General features: G+C 40.5%; 1 protein-coding gene across 1 annotated transcript in view; it reads left to right on the forward strand.

Annotated features, from left to right (window-relative positions):
- The window catches only part of PPARGC1A (PPARG coactivator 1 alpha), a 656,258-nt gene that overhangs the window by 173,557 nt on the left and 459,768 nt on the right, over window positions 1–22,933 (forward strand). The window contains exon 2 of the mRNA XM_059164602.1: window positions 17,234–17,298. Within this exon, the coding sequence (XP_059020585.1) occupies window positions 17,281–17,298 (18 nt within the window). The 5' untranslated portion in view covers window positions 17,234–17,280. The remainder of the gene's footprint in view (window positions 1–17,233; window positions 17,299–22,933) is intronic.

Here is a 22,933-nt window from a genome sequence, read left to right on the forward strand (position 1 = left end):
GATACTTTCCTTTTATGGGTCACTTTCCTGCCCTTTTGGGGAAGCTTTTGCTTAATTTCTGTAGGGCTTTCATATCCAACCAGTTCATCAGTTGGTAAGAGAACTTAAGCTATTTCTTTTCTTAGGTGTATTTGCGTTTAATTTCAGTACCCTTGGAGACCAGGAAACCTTTAAAAGGCAAAAGAATGAATCACTAATTATGAGATTCCTGGATACTGAGAGTGCAGTGTTATAATAATTTCTGGGGCAAAAGACTCTTCACTGATGCCTTTCAAATATGATCACAGAGGCCACTGTTTCCTAAACTTTGAAGTGAATCAGAATAACCTGGGGACCTTGTTAAAAATACAGGAGGTCTATGGGGTGCCTGTGTAGCTCAGTTAAGTGTCTGCCTTCAGCTCAGGTCATGATCCCATGGTCCTGGGATCGAGCCCCATGTGGGGCTCCCTGCTCAGTAGGGAGTCTGCTTCTCCCTCTCCCTCTGCCTCTGCCCCTCCTCTTCTCATTCATTCATTCTCTCTCTCTCTTTCTCAAATAAATAAATAAAATCTTAAAAAAAAATACAGGTGGTCTAGAATAGGGCTCATAATCCTGACATGCTGGTTCAGAATAGGACTGAAGGACCTCAATAGTTGAGACTCTGCAATGTACACAGCTGTTTATTCTGCCTTTTTGGTGAGGACTGGAAGTCCCCACTGTGAGGGGGTACACGCATGTGTTTGTGTGGGTGTGTGGCTGGGTGCCCACATACTTCCTGGTCCTGGAACCTGTGGGACTTTGAGTTCTAAACATGGCTTCTATCTTAAGAAAAGATAAGCAGTAGGCATTATTCATACTTCCTGGAGAAATTCAGGTGCTGCTGCCCTTTCTCTGAGTCTTGAGAACTCTCCTGTATATGTACTGTCAAGACTTACTAGCCTTCATCAAGTCATCTCCTGGTTCCTGGATGGCCAGGAATGTCCAGGGGTAGTACGCAATTATGGCCCGGCAGTGTTTTTATTCTCCTTTCCTTCCTCCCTCCCTCCCTCTCTCTTCTTTCCTAGATTGATTGATTGATGATTGATCTTAGAGCAGGGGTGAGGGGCAGAGGGAGAGAGAGAATCTCAAGCAGACTCTCTGCTGAGCTCAGAGCCCGATGTGAAGCTCGGTCCCAAGACCCCAAGGTCATCACCTGAGCTGAAATCAAGATTTGGACACCAAACTGACTGAGCCATTCAGGCCACCCTATATTTATGCTTTTTGTAGCTTTGCTTCTTCAAATGTCAAAGGATCTTTATTCACTCGTTTCCTTCTATCCTTCCTTTTTTCTTTCTTTTCCTTCCTCCCTTCATCCTTCCCTCTCTCCTTTCCTCCCTCTCTCCCTCCCTCCGTTCCTTTGCTCCCTCCAACTATTTCAAGATAAGGACATCAGCATGAGATTTAGTATTCTGAGAAGCATTTCCATAGTTCTTTCCATTAATCTGTGTGTATTATATACATGCGCATCACTTGTATATTTGTATTGACAGTGCCTGCTTATAAATGCTGTCATAAACTCAGTTCTTCCATCCAGGATGGGAACGGAGTTGTTAAAGACAGTTGATGAGGTGGCATCTGTTGGCCAACAGTTTTATGCTGCAGTAGCTCTGAGCAGATAACATTAATAGGAATCACATTTTAAAGTTGTAAATTTGATGTAAAATACTAAATTTGACAATAATTGCATTATAAAGCAAAAATTCTATTTATTAAAGAGCTCCCGTCTCTCCTTCGTGTGAGGGACTCTGAAATTCTTGCTCGTACCTGCCCCTAGCAATTATCATGCCTTCTCTAAAATTCTGTTTTATTTTTCCATTTTCATAACAACTACATTATGATGTGACATATTTTTTCCAGATATTTTGCTTGAATAAATAAATAGGATATTAAATTCAACTGGGGTATTAGATTATAAATTAGTTCTGTAATAGGCGTCATAATGTTATTTAGATTTTCAGTTTACACAGACCTTGTAGCAACTCCCCAGAGCTATGCTACAGAATTAGAAGTAGATAGAAGTTGATGTAAGAAAATTGGTTTTTGTAATATGCGGATGCCAGTGGAGTTGTGTTGTGTGGAAAGGTATTTAAATGGAGAGTTCCTCCTTACTCCTTGTACAGACAAAAGATTGATAATGATTTCAGTGACTGATTTGTTGGTGCTGATCTTGACCACACACGAAACTAAAATATTTCTTTTCAAAATTAAAGCATATTTACACATGAAGGCTAAAAGTCCATTAGTAGAACTCGTATCACCCATCTCAGGGACAGACGCTTCTTTCATCTTATGGGCATAATAATGACATAATTTCACAACTGTTTCTTGGTGACCAATTAGTACTTTCAGTTATATTTCACATCACGGAAGACACCCCACCCAGGAGCACGGTATGATTATCAAAATCACTAGCAAGCAGGATATAACCTTACTGAGGTACCATCCATTGCATGCGAATGAAAAGCATGTACATTTAATTAAAAAAAAAATGTGGATTCATCAGGTGAGTGCCAATAGCGAGTTAGAAGGAAAGCAACTGGTTAACCAGAGGGGTTTGTCTCTGTCAATGACTGTTGTCGTAACTCTAAACCCAGGGTTGGCCAGTATGGCAGGGGCGAAACTGATCCAGCCTGCTGCCTGTGTCTGTATAGTTCATGAGGTGAGAATGGATTTTGCGTGTTTAAATGGTTGACTAAAAATCAAAAGAAGAATAATGCTTCATGACACATGAACGTTATATGAAATTCAATTTCCATGTAGATAAATAAAATTTTATCAGAACGCAGCCATACTCATTTGTCTACATCCTGCCTCTGGCTTCTTTTGCAGCAGAGTTGAGTAGTTGAGACCAAATGGCCTGCAAAGCCTAAAATACTCACTCTCTGGCCCTTTCCAGGAAAAGCATGCTGACCCCTGTCTTCATCCCAAACCAGGGTACGCCGCTAGGCTGTCATCATCTCAGATAGGCCTCTATTTGGGGGGATGGGGTTGGGGAGAGGAGTAGAAAATGGCCATCTTCTGCTGGGAACTCCAATCTGTAGTGAACAGTGGTGGTTTACTTAAAAGGGAGAAAATGAGTTAACCAATGAGAAGGAATTAACTCGGCCCTAGTTAAAAAAATGCCAAATGTAAAATCAATCCAACTTATTTCTGTGGCATGACTAAAAATATCCTATTGGGATGAGCTCACTTCCAAGTTTTATGGAACTTTTATCTGAATCCCAGAAGGCTGGTGCCTTATGGGATTTACAAAAGTGCCCTGACAAGACAAAGTCTACTTTAGAGCATTGTCAACCAGGGCCCTAGTGAATGGCACTTCTCGACAGCCTGGACCTGGGTGTTTCTGTCCCTCAGCAGCCCTGACATTTTGGAAAACTCTTGTTGTCCCTCAGACCTCAAGGGAGAAACTGAAGACCAGTTTCTTCCTCTATAAGATGCAGTGGCTGGTCTCGGTGACCGCTAAAGCCCCATTTGATTCTGAGATGACTGGGTGGCTTCTCTGACGGTGGGAACAATCATGATCCTGGGAAGGCCCCAGTCCCAGGAAAGAAGCCTCTTCTCCCTGGCATCTTTGTAACTTTCTCTTGCCTCCAAAATGCTGCATTTCATTAAGGGTTCACAAGTCTTGACATGTTTGTAAAGAAAGACACGGCAAGAATTCATATGCCTTGCCTTATAACAAACATGTTGTGAATAACCTATATTTGGAATACAATTTGTCATAGGGATGCAGGCAGGGTTTTAAATTTGAGCAGCTTCTGAGATGCATGTTATATTCTTCTCAAGCAGATCCCCGAGCTCATCCACTTTACACCTTAAAGGGAGTCTTTATTGGAGAAGCTGCTCTCCATTTCTGAAGAATGGGAACATTTGCATTAAACAATGCAAGAGATGCCATTGTAATTTCATGAGAATTACCCTTTCCAAGGAATGTTAGATTAAGAACCAAGTAAAATCCCTTGAAAGTGGCTGGAAGATAAATTAGAGCTGAGCTGCAGTTAGGTAGAACTAAATTTTATTCCTTCCCTTTAAAATGGTTTTTAATTGATTTGGCATACTTTTTAAGTTAATAATGAATACTGTACCTGGGCCTGCATGATCACTCCTGTGAATTAGATCTATTGCACTTGAAACAGTTTTCCCATACAGAGGACAGTGATTTTAATGAAGAGTCTTTGCTTATTGCACCGATGGAAATGTGGTACATGGTGGTTTCAGACAGTTCTCTAATTAGCAGTCCAGTCTGTTCCCCTGAATGTTTTAGCTGAAACAGTATGGAAATGTGGACAGGAAAGGTGCTTTATCATAATGCTGGGAGTTCTTCCGCACTTTGCAGGAGACCGTGTAATGCATGGAGATCTTGGAGTGGGGAGAATCCTGCAGAGATGTTGCAAGGCCCAGAGGTCTTTGAAAAGGGTGGAAATAGGTAACTCTGATTGAAAAAATGTTTTTTTTTTTTTTTTTTTGTGAGAATAAAAACATGACGAGGGGGGCAAGAGACGGGGAAGAAGGGCATTAAACTCCCAAATTAGGGGCTGGTGATCAGATTTCAGGTATGCTAAGGAGTCATGCATGTGGAATGGGAAATCTCATGGCTGTCACACATGCACTTGTTTGGGAGTGGAGCTTCTCAGTGTCTCTCTGGTGGGTTTTGTCATTAATGGAGCATGGGGTCTATGCTGGAGCCATGTTTAGGGGCCATGGTAAAAGTCAACATGGAGATAGGGCCCAGGAAAGGATGAACCAAAGTCAGACCTTTATATAATTATAAAGAACAGGGTCTTCCCAGTGACTCATAACACTGAGTGAATGAAAGAGTGAAGATAAATGCAGAAAACATGGAAGGAAAGAAGAAAGGACAATGACGAAATTCTCAAAATGAGAATTTTCAAGAAATGTTAGAAGCTAACATTTGTGGGGTGCCTGGCTGGCTCAGTGGGTTAAAACTTCTGCCTTTGGCTCAGGTCATGATCCCAGCATCCTGGGATTGAGCCCTGCATTGGGCTTTCTGCTCTGCGGGGAGCCTTCTTCCCTTCCTCTCTTTCTGCCTACTTGGGATCTCTGTCTGTCAAATAAATAAAATCTTTAAAAAAAAAAAAAAAGCTCACTTTTGGTGTATTTCTATTTTACTTTTATTTATTTATTTTTTAAAGATTTATTTATTTATTTTAGAGAGAGAGAGCATTCACAAGCAGGGGGAGGGGCGGAAGGAGAGGGAGAGAATCTAAAGCAGACTCTGACTCCCCACTGAGCACTGTGTCTGAACTGGGGCTCGATCTCACCAACCTGAGATCGTGACCTGAGCTGAAGTCAAGAGTTGGCCACTTAACTGACTGAGCCACCAAAGCACCCCTTATTTATTTATTTTTAGAGAGAGAGGAAGAACATGCCAGTGGAGGGAGGGACAGAGGGAGAGAGAGAATCTTTAATCTTCTTCCCGCTGAGCTGGAAGCCTGACCTGTGCCTTGATCTCTGGACCCCAAGATCTTGACCTGCATGGAAATCAAGAGTGGGCTGCTCAACCCCCTGAGCCACCCAGGTGCTCCATCACATTTTTACTTTAAATAGGACATTTGGTCACTATTATTAAGACCAGGATCTGAACAGTGTGAGAGAATGATTGACTTGGTTATTAATGTTAATGATAGTAACAACTAGTAGTATGCACTGAAGACTCAGTGTTCCAGGTGCTAGGCTGAGTGCTAGAGACAGAACAATCTAGTTTAGCAGCCTGTTACCACTTTCTGAGTATTCCTATGTTTCCCATTGTTTGTATGTATGTATGTATGTGCTTATTTTTATTCTTTAAGCTTATTTATTTATTTTTAAGTAATCTCTATACACAAAGTGGGGCTTAAATTCACAATCCCAGGATCAAGAATTGCATGCTGTTCTGACGGAGTCAGCCAGACACCCATTTCCCATTTTAAAGATGAGAAAACTGGGACACTGAGAAATTACCATTTGGCAAGTTCATAGGACTAGAAAGAAACAGAATTAGGATTTAAGTCCTGGAAGGATGACACCAAACCTCATGATAATACGATCTGGAGAGGGAACAGAGACCACCATTTAAAGGTGGAGAAAGAATCACACATTTCTTGAACTCAAGCCATAGAAGTCCGATTTAGGCCTGAATTGAAGAGCTGCTTGTTCCCGTAGTGCACTTAGAGCCGTGGTCTGCTGCATGCCGTCTTGCTACCCAACAGTAATTAAAATTATCATACAGTATAATGATTTCTAATACATTTCAGAACAAATCACCATCTTATATCTGACATGTTGTTAATGTTTACTACCATAATTACTAATTTGAAATATAAGGCAGCAATTTTTATTAGTGTTTGGTTATGTGTAATTATGTCAAATACAAGACTGCAATTTAGGTTGAACTATATTAGCAGTGATCATACAAAATGATTATACTGTGTATTTGACACACTGGATTTTTATGTTTCTATAGATTTGTTTTTCTTCCAAACCATAAAGAATTATTTAAAGACCATCCAAAGGTTATTTATAATGCTTTTTATTTAAAGAGTTTTAGAGTGTGGGAATACTCACACTGAAAATGGAATATACTAGATCATTATTTAACAGAGAGAAATGGAAACCACCATATGTCTAATGTACCAGACCCTTTACTGGGCATGTTTCATGTCTAATTTCCAGTCCTCACAAATAAGTATACTATTTTCCTGACCAAAACTGGAGACCAGAGAATTTAAGAGATATTATCTACCTAGTTCATTGTGGAACTGAAGTTCAAGTTCATGGTCGTCCTGGGAATTTTTATACTGGGTAGTTACAGAAGAGATCCTTTTATGGTAGATTATTGTCAGAATGTACTTTCCTATAAAAGTAGTAGCGTTCCGTATTTAATGAGGTGACATATGTGCTGGTCCTTCCTTATATATTAGCTTGTTAAATAAGTTCTATTGGGTCCATTTTAGAGCTGGGAAAACTGAAAATGGGAATTTAAAATTTTTATCTGAGATTACACAAGTTAACACAAGGAGAACTAGGACCTTCTTTTTCCTAACATTTTTCTCAGAAGAGATTGTTATAGCTTCCTCTGTGGTTTCTGCAGAGTATCTAAAGTTGCTTTTCATTACAACAGAACTGGAGTTCTTCTTGTCATGATGATGATGATGGTGGTGATGATGGTGATGATGGTGGTGGTGGTGGCGTGTGATGATGAAGGCCATAAACTGACCATAATCCAAGACTACGGGCAAGCTATTCATATTTCTGATACTCACTTAATTTTTGTGATATGGATGAGTCTCTTCACAGATAACGAAATGGAGGTGTAGGAGAGGTTCTCAATCCATAACGATGGAGCAGGACTTGAATATAGAACTTGACTAATTCCAGAGTTCCTTTTTTCACATGTTAGCTTTCCAAAGAGATAATAATCAAGTTACTTCTTGGGATGAATGACTTTCATTCTTATCATTTCCTAAGAAGACCCATTTGCCACCTCTGAATTTATTTTTTGCTGTGTTTCCCTGAACACTCTCCATTTTATTAACATACTTCAAAAATTTGATGATTCAGCAACCAACCAACCAACCAAACCAACCAACAAACAACAAATACAAAAGCCAAATCCAGAAAGATCACTTTCTGGTCCTAGTGCATAATCAAATTACTATTATTATTATTTTTAAAAGATTTTGTTTATTTATTTGACAGAGATCACAAGTAGGCGGAGAAGCAGGCTGAGAGAGAGGGAGGAAGCAGGCTCCTTGCTGAGCAAAGAGTCCGATGCGGGGCTTGATCCCAGGACTCTGAGATCATGACCTTAGCCAAGGGCAGAGGCTTTAACCCACTGAGCCACCCAGGTGCCCCAGCATAATCAAATTATTTAAAGGCAGTAAATGTTTTAGATTTTAAAAAGCAATAATATTAGATAGAGAGGAAAATGGCACAGTTACAGATCTCAGTTCAATCATTAATATGATTTGGTGATTTTTCACTCAATTGTTCATTCACACATACTTTTTTCTTTTTAATATAGTAAGCTCCATGAGGACAGGGACTAAATCGGTTTTGTTCACCATGCCTGATACTTAATATAATACTTAAAATATTGTAGGATCCACGAACATGGACAAATTAAAGAATCAATCCACGCAATATAAATTTTAGTTGTATTTTGTTTTGTGTTTTGTTGGTTAGTATTCATATACATTTTTAATCATAATCCTTTTAAATCCTGCTTTAAGTTAAATTTCCAAAGTAATTGACTATTAGTGGACAAATGTGCATCCTAACCAAGAGTGAGATTTTTGTCTTTATCTCCAACTGCACTTTGCTCTTCGGATTGACTCAAAGCTGAAGTGATATATAACTTACAAAACCAAAGACTGTTCTCTCTGGGGTTTTATTTGGTATTCTTAGAAAAACTTTAAGCAAATCTCTCCCTGTATCCATATTTTGTCACTTATCAGTGAAGTTTGTACCCAACAGAAGGGCATCTATTATGAGTTTTTTCTGCTGGGGTCAGAGTATTGTTGCTTCATCCCTGCAAGCCTTATTAGCCATCACTGGGGCAGTGACTCTTACTTGCAAGGCTGCGTTAAGAACTGGACAAGGCAGAGTTTGAACATGCGTCATAAATGATTGAGAGGACTGGATCCTGATGAAATGCATAGCAGTGACCTTCGCAGATACAGGGTTCTATCTGACCCATAGGGCACCAAATCAGATCACACTGAAAATTAACCCACCCTTACAACCAAAATGGATAAAAGAAAGTAGTTTGCCTATGATTGTTTTACTGGACCTTGTAGTAAGAGATTCATCTTGCTTGTTTAAAAAAATGCACATGTCAAGACCCAGAACCTTACATTTCAATAAATTGAAATCACATTTTGTTGTCTTTTTGTTTCAAGTGCTTCTAAAATCACAGAGATATAGGAATAAGTTCATTATGAAAGGTTCATCATGAAAAAGAGATTTATAAATCCTTTAACCCAATTCCAAAATTGATCCCCTAAGAAAAGTTAAATATCACTGTTGTTTGTAGATTGCTGGATCACCACAAAGATAATTCTTTTATAAATACAGATGGTGTCCTTATGGAAATTACATGATAGTAAGTGGATGCCAATAGGAAAAAAAAATGACACATTGATTAGCTAATAAAATGGTGTTCAGTGGAATTATGCTTCCATGTCTAATTTATGGCTTATTTGAACTTGTGATGCCCTGTTTTCATTTAGGCTTTTAATAAGTGTTCCTTTAAAAACTTTTAAAATGTAAAATAATATGAATTTGATTGTCTTGAGCATAAAATGCTAATCATCGATTAGTAGTAAATCATGGCTATAAAGCTTCCACCTCCTCACCCCTTCTCACCCCAAGCCATTCTTATGAATCAATTGCTAGTGGGCTGAAAACACAGCACTGGACTGACAGTTATAAAAAATGAGCCAATGAATATGTTATTGGCAACTTATTGATATAAAAATCAATATTCAGGATTTTGGCAGGCAAAGTGGAGGGGATAGGGAAAGGCACTTATATTTACTGAGTGCCTTATGTGTCAGATCATAGAAACAATCTCATCCTTGGGCCCCTCCTGGCACTTGATCTGAGCTGTATTGTACTGAAATAATCCCCCCCAGCCCCTTTTCTAGCTCAGTTAAAAAAGAGTGCAGAGGAATTTCATCATGGTATCATGACAAGGAGAGCATCTGAATATTAGCATTACATTTTCCACTCTCAGTACTCTGTTTGTTGGTGGGTGCAACGTTGAGAAATGTTGCCCAACCTCTTGGAAATGGCACGTGAATAATCCCGGTAATCAGTGTAATGTATTCTGTTATGGGAGTAATCAAGTCATTCAGCTTTGAAGTGAGATCCAATTTTTCAACAGTGGCTGATGAATGCAGTTTCAGGTATTTGGAAAAGGCTGATGGACCTGGGCTCCTTAGGTCTTCTGGCTGAACAGGGGAAAAGTCCCTGAGGAAACTGAAACGGACCATTCTAAAAATACCCAGGTTTCAGGACACATTTCTCTTAGCAGGCGTAGTATGCAATTGAAGATGTTAAAGATAAGCATATCTGTGTGTTTTTGAATGAAGCGTGGCTGAGGTCTGAGTTGGTTGGAAGTGAGGGCCCAGTGATGGTGGCCCACTCTGTCCATGAAAGGATGAGCCACTCCCTTCTTTTACACTGTTTTTCCCCAGATCTTGTAGGGTGGGAGTACTCCTTATTCTTCAAGCCTTTGCTTTAATACTCCTTCTTCAGAGATGCCTTCCCTGAGCACATTTTGCCTTCTTCCAGCACAAACCCCCTCTTTCCCTCTTTCCTTTTTGCTTTTATTCCCGGCTCTTCTAACCAATAGAAATTCTTGTTTACTTGCTGGCTTCCCCTCCTGTGGGAGAATGTAAGTTCCTTGAGAGCAGGGACTTGGTTACTGCTCATCGCAGTATCTGCAAGACCCCAGACATTGGAGACATTGATGAAAGACTGATGGAAAGAACCAATGCTTGATTCTAAACCAGAAGCCCCAAGATTCCTTGGTTCAGAGGGTCCCCCTCCATTTATGTCACTTGCATTACTACATGATTCAACAGCACGGCTCATTCTCCCAGCTACAGTGATACAAAGCAGCTCCTCTGTGCCACATCCAAGGGTGAAAGCCACCTAGTGGGTTCTGTCCCAGGTGGGAGGCTGCTGCTAATTGGGCAGCTCTGATTTGTTCCCACCCAGATTCCCAGCCAGGTCTCAAGCTGGGAGCAGCCATGCAAAATGCTGTGAATGTCCCTGCTAGCTAAGCTTCCTATTACTTAAGACATCCATTTCAAAAATAACTCCGGCATCTATGGTTATGTACTTGGTTCACAAGGCTTTAGCAGTCCAAATCCCATTAATGCCAGAGCCCTTGCACAAAGCCTTTTGTATTGACTTGGGTCAACTTAATCTCTGGGTTTGTGTTCCCCTCCCCCCACTTTAGGCTTCTTAACAATTCTCTTGCGTACCCCCTCTCTTACCTTCTTTCTCTCTCTCTCTTTTTTTTCCTTCTATCCTTCCTTCCCTCCCTCTCCCCCTCTTCCTCCCTCCCTCCCTTCCTTTCTTCTCTCTTTCCTCTCTCCCTTCTCTCTTCCTTCCTTCCCTGCAGCATTCTCTCTCTGTCTTTTGCCTCAGAGGATGTGGGTGAAGCACATGGATTCTCTCTTTCTGCTGTCGAACTTTAATCTCAGCCCTACTGTCCTCTGTCTACAGCTTCCCCTTCGGATCTATCTAGGGTTCTAATGTTAAGTAAGATCTTCATGAAAACCCCATATATAAAAACCTTCATGTACAAGTAGGTAATTTTTGCACTAATCATGGTGTTGTCAACACATCCCCATAGAATTTCTTTTCTTTTCTTTTTTTTTTCCACCATTGATTTTCTGTTTATGAAAGTAATGCATGCTCACTGTGAAGCATTTGGATGATATAGAAAACCCAGGGTGACTTTAAGCAGCAGGTTTCCCCAGTGTAGCCAGAAGATGATTTGGCTTTCAAGAGAATAATTAACAAAACTCGTTTTAAGAGCCCATTTATTGCAGAAAATAGGGGATTTGCCTGTCCAGGGGAATGAGAAGTGTTCAGATGTTGCCGACACTTCCTTCCTATGCACTGTGGCCCCAGAATAATGACTTCTTTTATAGAAGAGGAGAAGTTGCTGTGGTCCAGTGGATAGGAAACAGTGCTACCAGGCTTTCTCAATTTGCAAAAAATATGCCCAAGTCTGCATTTTCAAAGAAAGCCAGCAGACCACATCAAAACCAAAGACAGTATATATTCCTTATCTTTGGATTTATTTGTTCTTATAGCAAAGCCACATTTCCCAAAGTCTGTTCCATTGAACAACTGTCACATGTGATTTTCCATGTCAAAGGGTTCCACAGTCACATAGGCTGGGAAATACTCATCTTGTTGTTGTTGTTTCCTGGAGAGAAGTGAGGTACATTAGCATGTTACAGAATAGGAGAGTCTGAAGTAAAGAGACCTGTGCTAGTTCATTTTATTTGTTCTTTCTAAAACTTATATGATTGAGGACTTTTTTTTTTTTTTTTTTAAAGTAATGTCTACTTATATTCCCTAGAACCCTTTGGCCACAAAAAAACAAAAACAAAAAACCACAACAAAATACAGAGAAAACAAATAAGCAAAAGCAGTTATTGAATACTTACTCTGGGCACACAGTCTATTCGGAGCTGTTGCATTTCTGGTGTCCTTTTTCCTTCTGGATGAGCCGAGTGAAGCAATTACTCAGCTGTCAGATTAGTGCCAGGCACTGTGCCGGGCACTTTCTTTGCTTTACTGCCTTTGAACCCTACAGCAGCCTGTAATCCTCATTTTGTAAAGGTAAAGAGGTGATGCAACTTCCCTCCAGCCCCTCAGCGAGGTGAATGCTGGAGCTAAGTCAGGTCCAAGGTTGCCCACCCCATGCTGAGGCTCTCAATGCTTTGAGCACTCCTGTCCTCCTACAAGTCAGACATGGACCGCACTGTGCCCTGCCCAGTTGGAGGCCCCTAATGGCATTCATTGGGGACCTTTTAAAAGATATTGCTGTTGGCTGTGTGGCATCACACGTGGACACCACTTGGTGAGGACTGCATACCCTTCACAGGCAAATAGCTGGAAATTGAGTGTGTGGTGTATATATATTGATGTCCCCATCCATCTCTCTCTGTCCATCAATATGCCAGTTTGCCCAGAATCCATCCCAGGGCCTGCAACATAGCAGGCGCTTGGTGACAAATGTTCATTGACATGACATGGGGAAACAAATGCTACATGAAGTGTGGGTTCATGTCCTTATACTCCCTGGCCTCCTGTGCTTTATTTTTCTCCATAGCATTTATCACGACTGGACATCTCTATTTACTTGCTTATTTGCTTACAGGGTGTCTCCTCACCTTTGGGCATAAACTCCTTGGGGGGAAGTTCTTTAGGTCATTTATTCACCACCATGAACCTAGAGTAGGTGCTCAGTAAATATTTGGTGAAAGAACAAATGGTCAAATACAAGTTTTTACCATTGCTCCTACTTTCCCCAAACTCCTCAGATTGCTTTCTTTATTCATCTGCTTCTCTCTCAGGAGTAGTTAAAATCTACTTAGGCTGTAAATAAAGGAAGTCTACATTCTTAGCTATTCTAGTGCAGCAAATATTGAAGGACTCCGGGTTGACGGGTGCGGAGCTGTTTACAAGGCAGAAGGAGCTACAAAGTCTAGCGTCCAGGAAAGTACAGAGTCACAGGGACAGTATGAAAAGTCTCCACTCTGAGCCCATCACTGTCACAGCACAAATGTCTTTAGTAACATAGTAGCACAGGACCTGCCAGGAATGCAGAGCACCACCGAAAGGCATTCTGCCAAAATGTTTTCCTACCTACCAAAGGGTAGAGATTGCAGCATGCTTAGCCCTGATTGGATTACCAAAGCCCAGAAGCACTTTAATCTCCACTGCTGCCCCTTGGGGTTGGGTGGGGGGGAGCCAGGGGTATGGGAGGTGATGAATGAGAGATGGGTGTGTTGTAGAAGCTCTTGGCGACTCGTGTCTTCCAGCTTTGGGGCTGGCACTGAGAATCTAAAACTCCTTGCCACAGAGATAAAGTAAGGGATTCTCAAGTATCGTTGATAACTCCCCTTTAATTTGGATTCTGTTGTATACAATCTTTGTCAAAACAGGCTTTTAGCACAAATGGGTATATGTTGAGGGTGGGGAGGTGAAGGGAAAAAAAAAAAGCTGGATTGTTAAGAAAAAAGGGACACTTTAATAGCCCAAAACAGCAAAGTAGAAGGAGAAAGGAGCAGAACAGAATATGAATAGACTGGGATAGCCAGAAAGATAGTCTTTTCAAAATGAACTGTGTTGTCCAATTAAATACACATAACTAAGGTTAAAATACTTGAAACAAGCCTTACCTTGGAACAAATATATTTTCTTAAGCCTCACAGAATGAAGCAAATCATAATAGGCTGTGATTAATTATATCTTAAGTCATGAAAAATGGGAATAAACCAAGTTTTCTGCCGGGATGGGGTCCAGTGTCTACATGTAAGGGAAGGCGTCCTGTGATTAGACCTCTGTCCTGAGAGAGACCACGTGACCCACGAGGAGGGCTGGCAGGGGATCTGGGAGGGGAAGATAAGGAGGCATGTGTGGATCTGGGGAGGTCAAGGGTCTGAAGGTGGAGTCATCTGCGTTTGGGGGCAAGGGAGAAGGAGAGCCAGGGCCAGCATGAAGGCATGTGGTCTGAGGGGAAGGAAAGATAGATGTGCTTGCTCAGCATTTGCAGTTTAGATGCATTTAGTTGACCAGAGATGAAGGCAGGAACATGGAACTCAGCAAGAGTAACAGTGGAAACATTTTCTGTTACACAGACTTTCTCCAAAGGGCTGGGGGGAAGAAGGGGGCGGGTGCTGATTTCTGGAGTGATATTTATAAAAACAGGTCAGGAACACTGACAAGGAGGCAAGCATAGAGCTCGTCGGGATAAGAATGTTGGTGTCTTTCTATGTACAAGGGATGTATGAACCTGTATACACACAAGGAAGTGGCAAAAGTTATTGGGGAAGTGTCAAGGTGGAAATTCATAGCTATTATTTTTGTGGCCTCTAGCTACAGGAGCTAACAGGTGAAGTTAGTCTAGAGACCCAAATGGGGAAAAATGACATTTTAACATTTTTGTCAGGTAGGCAATTTAAAAATAAACTTGAATTCAATATATACCATTAATGCTAGGGGTTGTGTTATAATGATGCAAAAATGCCTTCTTTTCGATAGCAGTTAAGGAAAAAATATGTTGTAGGGTGCTAAGAACCATATATAGAAGAGGCATAGGTGACTGTGCCAGCAGCCTCACAAAGCTCCTGAACACATACTATGAGTCTGCCCTCCAGAATTAACACCGTAACCTATGTCAGGGACTCACTATTATCCTAATATCTGCTTTTGGATTCTGTCCAGTCCCATTAGCAGTTCCCATGTTGATTGCTCTGTTACTCGTGAATGTTAATTGCTTCTAAATCTCTTTGGATGTTCAGATGCTTGGAGAAAAAATTCTGACTGGCGAAGGTGCGAGTTTTATTAATGTGCAAGTAAACAAGAAATCTGTTTAGAGACCCCAAGTGTCTATGACTCAAGATGTCATAAACAGCTGATGTGGCATCTTTCTTTGCATGTCTGTCATATGTTGGTGGTGTGATAGTGTGTATGGGGGGTGGAAACAGGTTTTCAGTGATATCCGTGGTGTTTGTCCTAAATCAGCATGCTTGTAGATATAGTTAGATAATAAAATCCTTCCCTCCGGGATTCCTGCTTACTTAGTATGAAATGACCATGCTACCTTTGAGATAAGCTTACACATAGAAAATGCTATTAAATCAGAAGATGTAAAAACATGAATCTAATTTGGCCCATCACCTATGTGTTGATCTCCATTGTTTCTGTACCAGAGGGAACCTTGGAAATGAGCTTCCCAAGCTTCCTTATTTTACCACTGGGAAAGAAAGGCCCAGGGGGATGAAGAGATCAGGCTCATGGAGCAGCTCACAGGAGCACTGGCCAGAGAACAAGGTTACCTGACCCCTGGCCCAGTGCCTGAGCAATCAAGAGAGGGGAAAATGATAAAAACTGGTGTTTATTATATTTTTAAGAAATATTTCACTGACTGTGGAATTCTGTTTTATTTTTTCCTTTGGATGCAAAAAAACAAAACTATTGTGAACTGATACTGAAATTCATTTATTAGTCATTATTTTAGTATCCCAGTGAAGGAAGATACAAGAGATGAGCACAGCACAGCACAGTTCAGCCTTGTGAGTCATTCATTCGAGCAATATTTATGGTGTGCCTTGACCCTGGGATTTAGTAGTGAACCTAGAAGTCCCTGCTGTTACGGAGTGTATATCCTGGTTGAGGGGTAGGATGGGGCGTAGAAAAACAAATAAAGAGATGAACCATTTGCTGTTAGGTGGAGGTGAGCCTCATTAAGAAAGAGAAAGTGGTAAGGGAACAGAGTAGGATGAGTCGCAGCTATGTTAGGTGTTTTGGGGAGACTTACTGAGGAGGTATATGAGCAGAGATCATGCAGGTGTCTGCAGCAATATGGTCCCAGGCAAAGAGGATAATTGCAAGGGCAGAGGTCCTGAGGTGTGAATGTGCTTGGATACTCAAGGATGAGGCAAGAGGTCAGTGTGGCTGCAGAAGATTGTGATACATCATGATCCTCAAATCATGGGCTTTGGGAAGACTCTGGGTCAGATATTTGAAGAAGATACATCTTTTAGCATTTCTGTAGTCCCAAATAGTATGGCTCATAAACAGAACCCAGACTCATCTTTTTTGAGAATATTCCCTGAAGGAGCCATCCTTCTGGATTGGTGGCTATGACTCACCAAGAGTGTCCAGAAACTGTCAGATCTTTCTGGAGAGTTTTAGAACAGAGTGATTGTCACTGTACTAAAATCAGTACACCATAAAATTGTAAGTTTCTTGATGGTAGGACCTGTGTGATACACATTTTTGTGTCCCCCAAGAAACCACATATAGTGCTAAACTTATATGTAATAAGGATGCACTAAATATCAGTTATTTGTTCAGTGTGTGAATAAATGGCCTGAGAGTGGTAGAAAAGATGGGGTGTCCTAGAAAGGGTTGTTAAAAATACACACTTCTAAAAATGCTGTTGGCGAGATTACTTCTGAAGAATTCTGACTTCCTTGGAATCATTTTTAAAGACAAGTCCATATGCTGACATGTGAACATAAGTATGTAACAAACTGAACAGTAGTAACATTATTTTCAGGCCAAATTTTAGTTAGATGGTTGTATTTTGTCAATCTAATTTTTTTTTCCATGTTTAAACTGGATATGGGAAGTTTTTTTGAACCTTTCCTCTGGTATCAAAGGACTATTGGTGTCTGGGCTCATAAGATCAAGGGTTACATTCAGCACTGTCTTCTGTGGGCAAAAATGTGTTTAATACATTGAGATTGCAGTGGAAATTATGTGGGAAAGAACAGTCCCCAAGGGGAAGATGGGTGGTCAAGCTGCATTGGGATGGGGAAGGAGAAAATTGTAATTCTTGTCCTCCATTACTGAATTCTCTCATTAAAATGGATCAATAATTTATTTGCCTATTGCATTTCAATATCCCCATCTACAAAGTGGGGGTAACACAAACTTACCCTCTGCCTTTCAGGTTTTTTGCGAAAATCAGTGAACTAATATTGGTAAAATTGGAGCCCCATGGATGAAGGGTACTTTGTAAGTATAACATATTATTGTCATGTTATGTTCTATTACTCCAAAGTGCAAATACCAGATGTCTGCTCTTGCCATATTAGGAAATCAGTAACACCAAGTTTCACACCCAAAGATTGATAACCTGACTTCCTTTGAGGAATTTAATATTTTTGAACTCTCTAATGTTTTGTCGATATGTTGGATGTAGAAAAGCCTGACTCACCTCCCCAAAATATTTTGGCAATGTTTTCCAGACAATTTGGAAGAATACATGTCTGCAAATTGTGTAAACATGTTGATATAAACTCTGGATATGAATGCAAGGTATTTTTATTGGATATGAATGCAAGGTATTTTTATTTCTCTTTCACGACTTTTCTCCTTTTCTTCTTCTTCTTCTTTTTTAAAATTTGCATTTAATTCTGTTTTGAGCTGTCAGTGTGTGTATCAAAGAAATGATTGGTTTCAGGGAGAGACTGAATGTTTCACTGAGGTGAGCAATGTTTTGTTAACAATGAATCTAAGACATACCTTAGACAAGTTGCGAAGTGTTGTGTTTCCAGACTTGGGAGGCCAACTAGCAAGGTGAGTGAAGTGTGGATCGCCTCTTCTGGATCACGTGACAGCCCAGGTGACATGGGAGTGGCCTCCTGGTCATGGAATGGCCAAGGTTGCAAGCCACAAAGCCAAAGAGCAGGCAGAAATGGTACAATACTAAAGCAACTGCTTCATCTGATTTTCCCCACAGAATGGCACATCTTTTTATTTCGCTAGGTCAGCCAATGTCCTGGTGTTGTGCAAGACTAGACTGGCCAGTGACATGCCCAGTGCTTAATCCATGGTATTTTTCTGTTTTTCGTTTTTGAAGAATAGCTGTCACACCTTAAAAACTCATAACAGAGAGAGTTTAAAAATGGTTGTGACGCTTATTGAAGCCTGTTTTACTGAGATTCATGGGGTTGTACAATCTTATGTCTGGAAGTGTCCTTACATGTCTCATGTAGTGCCTTATCTTGGCTAGCTCTAAAGATTCCGTCTGATAGGTGCCCCAGAACCTCTAAGGGCAGATTTACTACCTCAAGAGGCAACTCTTTTCAGTTACAGAATTCTTTCTTGAGTTGAGCTCACACCTACCCTCATGTATCTAATACCCTTGGGTCCTAATTTTACTATCTGCATCTATAAGGAATAATACTTTCTCCTTCAAAGTGACACCCTTTCAAGTATTTGGTGGCACTATCAGGGTCCCCCTGGAAGTGGCCTCTTTGTCAGCTTCCGTTCCTTCAACAACTGCACCTCACATGCCATGAATTCCCAACTCTACCCCTCTGGAAAGGCTCTCATTTGTCTATATCTCTCTTAATAAGTAGCACTGAGAATCTACCTTCTCCGGGCCCCATTCGGCACCCCAGAGTCAAGTGATCTAATCAAAGGTCCAGAAGAGAATGACCTCGAAGAAATCGCCTGGTATCACATATGCCCATGGTTTGGTTTGAGTAATGAGACAGCAAAGCCCACATCCCTCTGTGAGGTGCAGATGACTGACAGGGAGAAAGTTGTTTTGGTTAATAATACAATCTCCTTGGCTCCTGGAGACACAGCAGTAGCCTACTAATTCGTTAGAAGTGAATTAAGGTTGTTTACTGATGTTTTAAAGTAACTGTCAGAGTGAAAAAAAAAAAAAAAGGTTCGTACTAGATGAGCCCACTCACCTACTTCGGAGTTGCTGTTTATTTTAAGCTGAGTGCATAAATAATATATTGAGATACGAAGGGTGATTTCAAGCGTTAGAACAGGAAGCCTCCTGTTTACTAACTGTCATTGGGTTGAAGAGAATTTAAACAGCTCTGAACCTTTTTGTCTGGGAATGCAAGGCATGAAATTAACTTACATTTCGTAGTTAGCAGAAATCATGATTAAGGCAGTCTTGTTGATATGTCTTCTGTTGATCTGGGTCGTTTTTGCTATGCAAGACAAGCCTTGGCAACAAGACGCTTCCCATGCCTTGTTTGAAATCAGACCCTCTCCCTGTGCAACAACCTCCTCCCCCCACCCCGAAATAAGCAGGGATCTCTCTGGGTCACAGTTTGTTCTAGATATAAAGACAAAGAAGTATATTAGACTAGGTTCCAGGGGTTCTAGTCCTGATCTCAAGCAGCCCTCTTTGAATCTCACTTTCTTTACCTATAGAATGGGGATAAGAGCATTTGCTTTCATTACTTCATAGGATGATGGAGACCCCATTGAAGTCATTGTTGTGAAACGGCTTTGAAAGGCGTCAGGTGGGACAAGATGATAACAGTTAATGCTATTAATGAATTACATGCATTAACTCCTTTCATTCCTCCAGTAACCCTATGGGATAGGTCCTATTATCATCCTAGTTTTACCACTGCAAAAACCGAAGCACAGGGAATTGAAAGGATTTGCTCCATCATCTCATAGCTAAAAAGTGTAAATTGGGATTCAAACCCCAGGCTAGAATCGATGGGTTGAGAGTTTGTGTTCTTAACTATTACTTATTTGGGAAAATAGGTTTTCTACCTATAACTATGCCTCTTGGTCATGCTCAAGTAAATGAAACATCATTCCTAATAGCCTGGACTGAATTTAGCTTGAGAAAATGCAGGTATGGTTTCTCTGTGAGTGATTATCAGCAAGGAGGATTCTCAATGGGTAGGGATATAGCTGACTGTATGGATTAATTACGTTTTATATGTAAAGAGCCTGGTGATTCTGAGATGAAAAGCCCTAAGTGAAAAGACTTATTACTTGTAATGCTTTCAGAAACAAGAAATTTGATTCACTTTTTGTCCCTATAAACTTGGAAGTGTGATAGCCTATTTTGGAGTAGAGGGAGAGTGTTCAAAGATGAATAGAAAATGTATGGAATGTTTAATTTTGCATGATTACATTTCATATTTTCTGGGGTAACTCTGGCAAATAGAAGTGCATGATAATATCACAGTATACCTATTTTAGATGTTTTGATGAAATACTCTGGTTTTTGCAGTCTGATCCATGAATCCTTTGGGACAAGTCCTTATTAAGCAAATGAACAAGAATGTATTTGTGTTCACATCACTGAAAATATGTAATTTGTATAAGTGTGTTTTTATTTGTATTTACATTATATTTATTTGAATTTCAAAAGAGGGAAAGAGCCTAAAGTGTAATCACTTGAAAACAAAAGGGATGTGAATTTGTAGACATTTCCCCTTGAAATATGCTCAGTCTAGTGGGGTCATGCTTCAATGTTGGAGTAGCAAAAGTGGGGTGTGCTTTGCTTTGGTTTTGTGAACAAAGCAGTTCAGAAGTAGGATCACCTCCAAAATCCCAGAAAAATGGATGGACTCAAGAGAAGTCATCAGCTGCGGGAAAGAATAAATTCTGCACTTCGCCACTGCAAAAATCTCAACATTTGCTGCTGTGCCCTAGCACTTGTTAATACAATAAGATAATTGCATAATTAAATACACTATGGAATTTCAATAATTGGAAACTTTGTTTTCTCATCACAATGTGCAACTTGCTGATGTTGGAAAGCATCACAGCGTTTTAGAGAGGCTGGGATCATTCTTTCACATCACGTCCCCTGCAGCCTTCTGCCGTTCCTCTGGCGGTTCTGAGACACTTTGCTTTTGGGTTATTTTTAGTTGGTTATATTTAGACAAGGTGAAATTAAGCAGGAAGTCCCCCAAAGTCTGACTTGCCTGCCCAGGCGGTGGGATTTGAGGCTTATTTCACAGAGAGTGTCCCTGGTGCCCTCTAGATCTTTCTGGGTAATAATGGGTGAGGAGTAAGCTGTGGCTGAGTGCCCTTTGAAACTGGGGAGCAGCTCTTTGGGTAATAATTTCTAGATAGACTTAGTGGAGTTGCTGAGATGGTAGACTCCAGAGGGGGGCTCCTGGATCAGACCCTGGCACGGCCTCTTGCACGCCGTGTGACCCTAGGAAAGATACCCAGTCCCTCCTGTTTGCTTATCTGTAAAAGGAGAATCTTAGCCTTGGTGCAGGGCATAATTGAGTTAACATATAGAAAGAGCTTAGAAAATACAGGGCAGGTTTGTGAGCACCCAGTAAATGTTTGCTTGGCTAAAAACACAAAGATGAGTAATACCCATTCCCTATTCTGGAACCGTTTAATCGAATTGGGGCAACAGACATGTAAATGATGACGTTGATGCTGATAAAAATAATAGTATTAAGGCAGTGGCAGGCAGACAGTAAGATATTTTAGCAGGATCTGGTCTGTCCTTACAGTGTCCCCAGCACCTAACACATAGACAAGTAAATGAATGATGCAAATTTGGTGGAAGATGATTTTGTCTAAGAGTCAAACGGTTTATTAGCAGAGTGGGTTCCTGGCTGAGTAATCGAAGAGGACTTAGTTGGGACTCAATACGTGTTTGGAGGGCAAATGAGTGAAGGAATGCATGGGTGAAATTGACGCGAAGCTTTTCTCCTTAGAACTGCTCCGATCAGTTTGAGGAAGCAGGTGAAAATATTAGGGCCAACACAGGGTAAAACAAGGAAGACACTCACAGTGTGACACTTAAGGAGGCACTTGCTCTCAGGGTTGTGCCAGCACTGAGGACTCACTCTCAGGGTTCCTACAGGGACTTCCTTACATTTTGCACCTCAGATGTCTTACTTTCTTCGCCCTAGTCCAGTCCTGTGGACTGTAGTAGTCTTAAGTGTATGACTTTGCTTTACTTGTATGTGCTCTTGAATATTTGCTCCAAGTTTTATTTTGAAAAATTTCAGAGCTACAAAAAAAAGTTGGAAGATTACTACAAGGAACACTTTGCACACTTTTGTACTTTCATGAATTATCAGTATTTAGTCACATTGATTATCTCTCCCCATAGACATGAGTTTGAACCTCGTCCCAATTTAGCAGAGAAATCACATACCCTTCCTCCCACCTCCAGTGCATGTATGTTAAATTTACTTCCTAAATTCTGTACCTCAAAATGATAAATTTTGGAGGAAAAAGCCAAAAAGAGCAGTAAGAAAAGTTGGCTTAAATTTTTTTTTCAAATTTAAAAACTAGCATTTGAAATTTATTTTTAGTCTATTAATATACTAACATATATGGAACATGACCAATATAAGATACCTAAAATTTTAGCGGTTAAGAAGTTTTTCTGGATGCTCTGACATTCTCTTGCACCGAAGAAAGTTTTTTTGAAAAGACAAATTCCCTTGACCATTATTTTTCTCAGAGCCTATCAAAAGTAGATGGTAGTCCGATGACTAATAAAAGGAAACATCCTTTTCCATGTTAAGAACATTCACTGTAAGTGGTGACTTTGCAAATATAATATAAAAAGGAATACACACTTGACTTTGGACTACACTGACATATTCTCATGGGAAAAAAAAATCCTTTCCTGATAATCTTGTTTATAAAAGATAAGGTATCGGTCTCTGAAATTGTGGCAAGGTCTGCCAGAAGGTTGCATTATTTCACTGGTTTTGAAAGGGCTCTCCACGAAGCCTAGGGAATCTGGAGAGGGGTCTCATGGCCACTGAGGATGGTTGGTGGCGAGAAGGGAGCCCAGCACTGGAATTCAGGCTAGTCACTCATGCTCAATTGGGATAATTCTGAGATTGTGTGCTTTTTATTGGCATCTGCCTAAAAACCAGTTTTC

The sequence above is a fragment of the Mustela lutreola genome, chromosome 1 (assembly GCF_030435805.1).
Source record: "Mustela lutreola isolate mMusLut2 chromosome 1, mMusLut2.pri, whole genome shotgun sequence".
Taxonomy (NCBI): domain Eukaryota; kingdom Metazoa; phylum Chordata; class Mammalia; order Carnivora; family Mustelidae; genus Mustela; species Mustela lutreola.